The sequence below is a fragment of the Branchiostoma floridae genome, chromosome 1, assembly GCF_000003815.2.
Source record: "Branchiostoma floridae strain S238N-H82 chromosome 1, Bfl_VNyyK, whole genome shotgun sequence".
Taxonomy (NCBI): Eukaryota; Metazoa; Chordata; class Leptocardii; order Amphioxiformes; family Branchiostomatidae; genus Branchiostoma; species Branchiostoma floridae.
The window spans coordinates 34,741,364-34,751,695 of record NC_049979.1 but is presented as its reverse complement, the minus strand read 5'-3'; the positions used below and the strand labels follow the sequence as shown (position 1 = coordinate 34,751,695).

At 43.7% G+C, this 10,332-nt stretch overlaps 1 protein-coding gene across 1 annotated transcript; it reads right to left on the bottom strand.

Moving 5' to 3' along the window:
• Positions 1-3,436: 3,436 nt before the first annotated feature.
• LOC118426841 (2-aminoethylphosphonate--pyruvate transaminase-like) lies at positions 3,437-6,358 on the bottom strand. The gene is made up of 5 exons (XM_035836427.1): positions 6,097-6,358; positions 5,107-5,269; positions 4,676-4,835; positions 4,061-4,221; positions 3,437-3,630 (listed from the first exon to the last, which is right to left on the bottom strand). Exons 1-5 carry the CDS (start codon positions 6,337-6,339, stop codon positions 3,437-3,439), a joined length of 921 nt encoding a protein of 306 aa, XP_035692320.1. The 5' UTR covers positions 6,340-6,358.
• Between the last annotated feature and the right edge of the window lie 3,974 nt (positions 6,359-10,332).

The following is a 10,332-nucleotide window of genomic DNA, read 5'->3' as shown; positions in this document are numbered from 1 at the left end:
CGGTGGAGCTGACAAACACAGGGAACAAGAACGCTCTGTACGTTACACTTGTTATCGTTGTCCTGGACGCGGAGGGATACCCGCCATTCTATAACAAACGATGCGAAACCCCCGTCCTTCGAATTCCTGACAGAGAGAGTGGTGGGAATCATACCGTATTCCGTAGTGACGGATTTAATATTTCTTTCAACGGACAGGTAGCCGCCAAGCACGAGGACTATTTTCAGCTCTCTTTACCGAGGACGTACGCTGATAACTTAGTCCTGAGAGGTGACTGTTCCTTGAGATTCGTCGGCAGCGCCACAAAATTCGATTCAAATCAGGATTTGGTCTCAGTGTTGTTTCTTGGAGAAGATTCACAACAAGGTCGGCTTGAACTGAACTGTCGTGATCGTCAAGGGAACAATAAGGGAAAGATTACATTGTTGGACACGTATTACGATGACCAGTTGCCTCAGTGGGTAGGGAGTGTTCAGTTCCGAAAAGAGCTCGGAGAAGATGACCGTTACGTCGTTGCTATAGAGCTGAATGAGATTTGGTCAACATCACCAGCATACTGGATACGATGTCAAGCTTACGTTACTTTGGATGGGAGTGTACCCAATTTGTTTGACTACACATTGCAGTACAACTTTGCAGGGTGTCCTGAAGGCCGGTACGGCGTGTACTGTGACAAGGACTGTGTGTGTAAGAACGGCGCTCGTTGCCATGGCTTTAACGGCGCGTGTGAGTGCCGTCCGGGCTGGAGAGGACGAGCCTGTGATATTCCTTGGCCGGAGGTTGTCATCGTAGAGACACCTGGCGATTCCCTCGTGAAGTACATTGGTACCAACGTGACTCTGACCTGTGTGGCTCCACACATCCGTGTAGCAAATATGACGTTAGTTTATCAAGCTGGAAATGGACATAACGACACAAAAGTCATCGAAGAAGGGACAGTACAGAACAGTTCCATTAGCTTTCATCCGGTCCTAGAATCAGCTAACGGTAGATATAGCTGCATTGTACAAGCTGAAGATGGTAAACATTTTAATGCGACTTTCATTCTAAACGCCACGGAATGTCGACCAAACTATCACGGGGAAGATTGTAGCCAAGTGTGTGACTGTGAGTATGGAGGGACGTGTGACAGGTGGGAGGGTTGTGTGTGTCCTCCGGGCCGTCATGGAGACTGGTGTGAGCACATATGCGCACCTGGCACATTTGGACTGAACTGCAGCTTGAGTTGTTACTGTCAGAACAACGCCTCCTGTGATCCAGTCAATGGCAGCTGTACTTGTGCAGAAGGACAGTCGGGGGAATTTTGTCAGATCGCCGCCATTCCTGATAATAATCAAGTCTTTGTTGTAGTGCTGACGTCTGTTTTCCTGACCATTGCTATCATCGGTTGCGTCATGACTGGTATCCTGGTAAAAAGGGCTAATGTTCACCGCCGTCCAAGAACACCGGAACAGCCATCGGTTGACTCAGAAATGACTTCTCTCACAGAAACCCTTTCATCATGGGAAGTAGAAAAAGAGGACATTCGTTTCGAACACATGATTGGCGAAGGAAAGTTCGGTCATGTCGTAAGGGCAAGACTGCGCGTTCCCGCGGGCTACCAGGTTTTGGTGGCCGCTAAGTGTATCCGGCCTGACCGCATGACACCGTCGGCTGTCCGCGACTTTCACCGCGAAATGACCATCCTCACCAGGATCCACGAGGACAAAGAGGGACACCCGAATGTAGTGAAGCTTTATGGCGTTATGACTAAGTCTGAGCCTCAGTACATTCTTGTAGAGTACGCGAGCAATGAAGAACTGCGGCGGTACCTGTGGAGTTTGCGCGAACATTACAAGGTCACTGGGAACAGCAAACTGTTAGAACGGCTAGGTTTTGCTTGTGACGTTGCTTGTGGGTTATCGGAGCTGGCACGTCTGAAGATCGTGCACAGGGACATCGCAGCTCGTAACGTCGTAATCAGCGACAGGAAGATAGCGAAGATCGCGGATTTCGGGCTGGCGCGTGACATCTACGAGTCGTCGGCGTACGAACGCGCCAGCCAGGGCGGGAAGGACGAGGTGTTGCCGCTGAAGTGGATGGCCGTGGAGTCGTTACGGGACGGGGTGTACACGTGCGAGAGTGACGTGTGGTCGTACGGCGTGCTGCTGTGGGAGATCGCCAGCTTTGGGGAGGAGCCGCGCTATGCGGGGGGTCCCATGCACCCGGATGTTTGCACACTGTTGGAACTACTGAAGAAAGGAGTCCGTCTGCAGCAGCCGGAGAACTGTCCCATGTCGGTGTACCGCATCATCAGGTCCTGCTGGATTGTCAACCCAACGAAGCGGCCGACGCCTGAAGAACTATTCCACAAGATGGACGACATGAGGCCACAAAGACATACGGCACACCTGGCCAATCACAACGTTCCATGATGGATTCTTTTAGACAAACGGAGTCTCCATAATTCATATGGTAAACTTATTAACCTAGATCAAACGAATGGACCTTGGGATTGGGAATTTACTTTTGAAGTATTGCCGCTAGCATACAAATCAGAAACTAATTAATATAATGTATCTTTGCGTATATATTAGCTTTCTACAATTTCCATTCATAAGAAAACAAAAAGAAAAAAGGAAATACAGCATACTCTCATCAATTATGCTTATTAGGGCAAACCATTATTGCAGGCAAAGTTTAGTCTGTTAATAGTACGGCACCTATACATTATGCGTATGAAATTTCTATGATTTACCTTATTGGAGATATCTCTACACTGTTGGTGAGGATCGAGTTGATGAGAATAGTATCTCCCACCAACTTTATGTTGGTTATAGTGAGTTGATGAGAATAGTATCTCCCACCAACTTTATGTGGTTATAGTGGTTTTGTTTATCCATGTAGTAGCGTATAGTGACAACATACCAAGGCTTGTCAACGTTTTGACAATTATACCACCCTGTACTGTTTCGTTATCCAATAATTGACCTATTTTTCAGTATATATATATACTGCATTGCTGGTTTTGAGAGACGCGTTGAAATGAGAAACACGCAAACCTGTATTGATGCAAGTCCCATATACAGGAATCCGGGATATGTAGCCCTTATATATACCGGTTCATCAGAACAAGGTTTAAATCAGATAAAGGAAATCATTCAAACCATCACTTTTTCACATTGTCTAGAATATCAATGGCACCAAAAACACAGAAACAAGGTTGTGTGTACTGTGTGTACTGTGTCTGAAGATCTCTATTTTTACATCATCACACAACAATCGTTATTGCTATGACTACATCGATTCAATATTTTCGACCTCGTATTAATTTGGTTTACAAAAGATAGAAATAGAATTCACACGGTTTCAGAAACACGAAATGGTCAGATTTATGTTTTCCCCATAGGCATAGCCCCACATTTTCTACATCAAGTCTGTCCTATTTATTCGTTTGCTAGAATAAGTTTAACAGCTGCTTTCCTGGAGATTTCTTTGGAAACTGTTTCATAGGCAGAGGGATACCCATGTCGGCACACACCTCCTGTATACAGTGCAGAAGATGCTGCATGTCCTCCGGGAACAGATGACCAATGGTGGCCACACGGAAGCTGTCTGCCTTTGTACCCTTTTTTGGGTGGATCGCCTGACCTGTGAGAAGACAGAGGACCGAAAGTGTCCAGACTCATAAGTAAAGAGAACAAAATAAGGCCTACGTCACATTTTCGAACCGGGGCCCAGCCGGGCAGCTTTCGGGAACGAAAATACCCCCAATAAAAGACACTAAACTACGCAGTGAAATACCAAAATAAAAGACGCTAAACTACCTAAGACTTAAAGAGAATAGTCATGGACATTATTTGTATACTAGTATATTTTACGTATACATTTCTACGTGTCGTTTCCACGAACATCCTGACCGGGACCAAGTTTGGAAATGTGACGCTGTTAATTAGTTTAACAGGATACAGTTTAGCTAACAGCATGTGAATACTAACAGAGAAAACAGTCAAATCTTTGTAAAAAGTTTGGACAAAATGCAGAGTGTGCAAACACTTATTTCAGTTTTATTCCGTGTCACCTTTTTCATTGAGACGTGAGTAAAAGTCCTCGAAGCTGAAGGCCGGATGGTCGGGGAAACGGTACGACGTGACTATGTAACCGTCATGGGTCTCATCCAACAGTTCCTTGAAGCCTAGTGCAGCCATCCCATGTTGAAGCACCTTGTGGTTTGCCTGATAACTGAATCGGTCAACATCTTGAGTTAGACACGTAAAGAGACACAGACGTACGCATAAAATAACGTCATGCATATCTAACACAACGCTAGTTCACCTTTATCCGCGGGGTAACCTATGTCCGTTGTATTTAAAAACTGAGAATTTAGGGATAAAAGTCGACGAACGTTGGTTTCAAATTGCAATACTTTCAATCTAATGCAAATTGAAACCACCGTTCGTCGACATGATATCCCTAAATACCTTGCTTTTAGAGACAACTGATATAGGTTACCCCGCGGATAAAGGTAAACTAGCACTACCAGTTGGGCTGCGCCATCTTATATCGATTACCTATCAACAAAGCCGTTCTCAAGTTATGTGACATAAAAATTGGCGCAGGCCTCAAAAGCCCCGCGGTTTGAATGGGTCAAATACAAATCCAGCAGGTTTTCGAGGTTGCACCAATGCCCCCATACCGTTTTGCCCTGCCCTGCACCCCTCCTTCCTGCTCCAACTCACACAGCGCCTGACAGAATGCCAGAATGACGTGAGTCGGAGGTGTGAAGCGGAATTGTCCATCCTTCTCCAGGCCAAGATACTGCTCCACCAAGTCTAAAGTAAGGCTGCGGGCCACACCTGTAGGGACAAACAGGTAAATCAGACAATAACACACCTGCTGACAGGAGCTGTTAGAAAAACAGTGCCTGCAAAAGTTAGTACACATTTTAAATGTATTGTGTATCAATTACCTACACGAAGGGAGACAGACCGCATAAAACAGTCATATTTTATTTTAAAGACTTTGAAAGAAACCTTGTACAAGCAGTTGGCATTAACCGTTATGATTGTAATCGCCAGGCAAAGAACGAAGGAAAACATGTCTCAACTTGACCAACTGTGTCCTGACCTTTATAGCTGAGCAGCCTGTCAGTCCTACAGATGGTGTAGGCAAACCCGGGAACTCCCTCTATGCACTTGTTGGCAGAACTGACCATGAAGTCCACGCATCCTCCAATCAGGTCCAGAGGCACTGCTCCAAAACTACTCATAGCATCCACAAAGTAACAAGCCTCTGCAGTGAGGAGGAAAATTACAGGCTTGTACAGTAGGTTAGGCCACACTGACGTGATTAATGGATGGCATCCGCGCCCGCATTAATTTTCTGTTCTGAAAAAAACTGTGGCAACGTGTCAACCAATAGCATCCCTGGTCTTCATCAAAACTTTATGCTTGCCAGAGGATCTGCTCTCCAGGGAAAGGGACACATGGTCAGGGCTTGCGATTGGGACCACAGTGCCCTTGTACCCCTCTTTAGACAAGAATGTCACTAAAAACAAATGCCGACTTAGGCTTAGGTCACATTTCCAAACCGGGCCCCGGCCGGGACGTTTAAAGAAACGAAAAATTAAAATGTATACCTAGAAATGTACACAAATCATGCGCATGAATCTTATGTTGACATTTTGCGTATTTTGATGTCTTTTATATCATTCTTTTTCCTCCCGAAAGTTGCACAACCGGGCCCCGGTTTGGAAATGGGACCTAAGCATTACTGGAGGTGACCATAAGACAAACCAAGCCTGGGAAAGACTGCCCTGTAGTTTAGCAGCATTTTTTTGCCGATTTTTCTCTTTTTCACCCTCGTGCATTAGTCTTGGGGTCGCCAGGGATGTTATTCATAAAATCAAGCTAGTGTGGCCTTATCCATATGTAACTACTGTATATTCTCATACTATTTCATTCCAATGATAATGTTGAGGCTGAAGTTTTAGACCACATTTTCTTAAACATGAGAAATGTAAATGCATGATGACCTTGAGTCAATATCAGCCAACTACGTCTAATACACTGGAGTTATGAGAATCTAAATTAACTAAAAATTCATAGACAACATTACTGGTAGATCTATCATCTTACCTGCGACTTGTAACAGTCTCTGCCGAATGAAGCGGACTATGTTTACAAACTCTACATCACGTGACCCGACGTCACGAAGCATGGCCTGTTTGGTGGTGAGACTAACTCCCATTGGCCCAGGTGTAAAAAGTTTCTTGTCTGTAGGTGGAGGGGGTACTGCATCTGCCGCTGGGTAGTGATCACCATTAGAAATGACCTCGTTTTCATGTCTGTTGGGTGGCATGGCGCCCAGTTACAAAATGTGTCCACCAGTAGAGTCTTTGTATCCTGTGAGCAAATCCATGTACGACAATTTACCATTTACTGTCGGAAAAGAAATGGTTTTGAGCAATATAAAAGTCCCGAACCAACCAAAAAATAATAATAGTTGAAAGTGTGATCTTGCAGTCACTCTCCTTTGATAATGTGTATAAAAGACTTATTGTCTAGTCTCCAATGCACAGCACCTTGACATGCATATCTATATATAATTAGTTTTCTCGTAGTACGTTGCTGGTAGTGTTGGACTTGGGTTCTAAAGGTCCCGATTTCGATACTCGTCGTGCCCCCGACGTTGTGCCCTTAGAAAAGGCGTTTTACTCGACCATCCTCACCAAGTGTAAAAATGGGTACCCAACTTCGTGTTCGGGAAAGTAAAATACTGTTTGTACCTTGTATGTGGCACTGTTAAAATAATCTACTATTATTTGAGCGCATTGCCACAAAAGCAAAAGGCTGAACAAAGGCAAAATAGACAAAAATATACTTCAATCGGAGATTTTGTTTTGAAATTGAAAAGCGTGCAATACCAAGGGGAAAGAGCCTGAAGCTTAAAGTACCCCTTGCAAAAACAAGGACAAGTGCGAATAACAAGCGTTAGTTCAAGACTTGGAATTCGTTACCGTAGAAAGTAGTCAACCGCAATGCAAGGATCACCTCGACGCTGTGTACACCTGATGAGTTCGCAAGAAGCTAGTAGATCAATACACGACAGGCGCTGTCTTCCTGATATATATACTGCTTGTATGCAGATTTGCGTGTCACTGTACCACTATGTGGACACCTGGCCTCAGTTGAGGGACAGGTCACGTTACGCAGTGTGCATTTCCTTACAAATATATCTTAGTAGAATTAGCGTTGCATTACCGAGAAAGCTATTGACTTGAAGTAACAGAACTACCCATTCTGATCGCGGAGTCTCCACCTGAGACGTTAGTGTGTCGCCTTTGCGCGTTCGACCTCAAGGTCTATGGCAAAAGTTTCTGTCGAACATGATATTCGACGTGACCCCCTATCCCCCCCCCCCCCCCCCTAACCGCGGGATCTCGACGTTTTCTGTCCAATGTCATATTGTAACGTTATATTGTGAAAACAGGAAGTCACCATATATGGGGCGCACTACCTACTTTTGGTAAGACGTATTAATGCTTACCGTGTTAATTCGATGCGATTAACACATCTATTTTCTATTTTCGTAGTTCGTCCTTGCTGTCCATGCAAAAAGAACATCAAGTACGTACCATGCATGCCCTCCATTCTAATTATGGCTTGGAGAATATACATCGACGTTTTATAACCATTTTTGATTGGGTCTTTTTTCGTCATGGCCTTGCTGACCGTGCAGAAAAAAAAACATGTCACACATAACATACATGCATTTCATTCTGATTAGGATTTCCATAGCATAAATCTACGTTCTGCAATCACTCAGTAACGTAGACTAGTTATTGAAAACATCAACAAGCCTTACGTTCCTCCTGGCAGCCTGGAAGATTGAACTGCAAGGATACTACACTAACGAGTTGGTAAGTGAAAACATTGGATCGAATGGTGAAGCAATACTTAAAGATTTGGTTAGAATACATAACCTTCAAAGCAGTACGTGTATTACGTAGATGTTGTATTATTGCGTTCTTAAGTTAAAAGTTCCAAACATTCTGCTAATGAAAGGCTTATAATTTACATGGACTTCAACGAACAGACTTCTAAAAACAAGTTCGTCAAAAAAGTCAACCAAGTGAGTGCTGAATAAAGTTCAGCTGGAGTTCATTAAGTGGTACCACAATGGCGCTTATCATGCAGTCCCAGAAGGTTGCCGGTAGCCTGGATACCATCCTATTTCTACCGGGGCTCCTTACACTCGCTACCCTAAAAATGTTACGGTAGCGAGTGTAAGGAGCCCCGGTAGAAATAGGATGGTACCCAGGCTAGGCTGCCAGCACTGAGCAGAGTTATGTACGTTTCTGCCGTGCTGTTAGCCATGGGTCGGAGCAGCCAAGAGTAAAACGTGGAAACTTCTCAACTTTGGTGGTGGCAACATTAACACACATGATTTATCGACGGCTTTATAGGCGTTTGAGTTGTTGCAACGTTTCTGAGTAAGAGATGTACTGGCATCCAAGGATCATTTTGCAAGAACATTTCTGTACTCGGTCTAGGGCAGTAGACTGTTAACAAGTTTGCATGCATATGCGGTATTCCAGCAAGGGGCGTCACATTAAAGAATGGGGCGAATATAGCTACGATATATGATGGTGAGATCAGATGCTGGTATCCCGGATGGCCCCAGTCTATTTATGAGGAGTAGTCCTTTGCTGGCTTTAGACACCATCGCGTCTACTTGGTTATATCCCACCTGTATAATGTAGGTCCGATTTCTTGTGCAAGTCCTAACACCCTGTGTGAGTCCTAACACCCTGTGTGACAAACTGTTTCACCATCAAGGGTAAGTGCCGGTACCAAACAGGAACAAAAAAGACGAAAAACGTACAAGTCCGACAATCGCTCGCATTTCGAAACTTTCCAATATAATAATAGCAGTAATACTCAAGCTTTCATCTCAGATCTTCTTCATATTAGGTGTGAAGATGAAAGGAAATGTATCATCCACCTAAACACACGCTTTAATGCCACTTTTAAACGCGCATTCGACGACTTGTTGACAATAACAGGTTCGACAGGAGGAATTGACCTTGTTTACAACATTCCAGACAGAACCCACAATGTCGGACAGGGCCACAAGATCACCCTTGACATCACTAATGGACCACACACAGATGGCATATACACAAGCTTGAAATAAGCAAATTTACACCACTATTGTACACGTACAGTAGCTGTTCTTGTTTGTTGAAAATTATGAAAAGCACAGTTTATGTACTTATTTTCTTCATGAATGAAAAATCATTTACAGCAATGATAATGTACCCACATTGTAATCAGCATAAAAGACAAATAGTGACCGGGTAGTGACCGGCTAATGACCGATAGTGACCGGATAGCGACCGGATAGTGACCGGATAGTGAGTGAATGAGGCCGATTTCCTATACTGCAAAGTTGTTGAATAGCTTCAGTAATTCAATAGTAACATTTCCTACCTGGGGGTGTGTTGATTTTTTTTATTTTGGGAAAAGTGGAAGCGGATTATTCCAAGATGCAATTAATCAATTGATAAAGTTATCTCCATGAAAAATGGATACATGTATATGGTTTCGGGCGTGTCTGTCTGTTTGTCTGTCTGTTTGGTTGAATTTCCGAATATTTGTAGTCAGCATATCAAGAACCTCTGGATGGATTGCGATGACAGTTGGTATGTGAGAAAGGCCAAGGTCAATCCCCCCGTATGTGACCTTGGTACTGCGGCATATATTCCTCTTTTGACCTGGACGTGCTATGATTTTCCTTTTTGGTGGCTTGGTATGCTTACCAGTTGCCAGTCCCCCCCCCCCCCCAGCAGGTTTGTCAAAATCTTGTAATGAGGATGACTAAACAAGGGAACGATATATTTGGTATGCAGGTAAGCGTAGACAGGTATGTACATCATAAAGTGCAAACCATGCAAACTGACACTTAATTTGCATATTTAACGAGAAAAATCTACTTTGTAGTGTTTTCCATTATAGGACTCAAATACCTGTAATATTATGTAGTTTGTGGCAGGTGGAAAATTAACACATACCAATTATGCAAAAAAGTCCCTGATTTACATAATTAATCTAAAAGTGTCATAATTATTCTAAGAGTTAAATGATTGGGCAATCAACATTGTGACCGGTGTAAGTTATTTAAAGGTAAACCAAGTGGTACATAAGCCAGCATAGATTATGTAAATACGGAAGTCATTTACATAATCAGACTATTTCATGGAGGTATGAGGTCTCCGCACTCTTGTTTCTCTAATCAACAAGTATTCATGAATGTATGTATGCGCATTCTGTGTCTTATCACTTGTAGAGG

Bases quoted from the DNA above. Each gene is read 5' to 3' on its own strand.
- LOC118426841 (XM_035836427.1), bottom strand. From the start codon at position 6,339: ATGCCACCCAACAGACATGAAAACGAGGTCATTTCTAATGGTGATCAC. The intron at 5,270-6,096 runs GTAATGTTGTCT...CTCACTGCAGAG, and splicing joins GTAAGATGATAGATCTACCA to GCTTGTTACTTTGTGGATGC. The intron at 4,222-4,675 runs GTATGGGGGCAT...TGACCGATTCAG, and splicing joins GTGCAGGGCAGGGCAAAACG to TTATCAGGCAAACCACAAGG.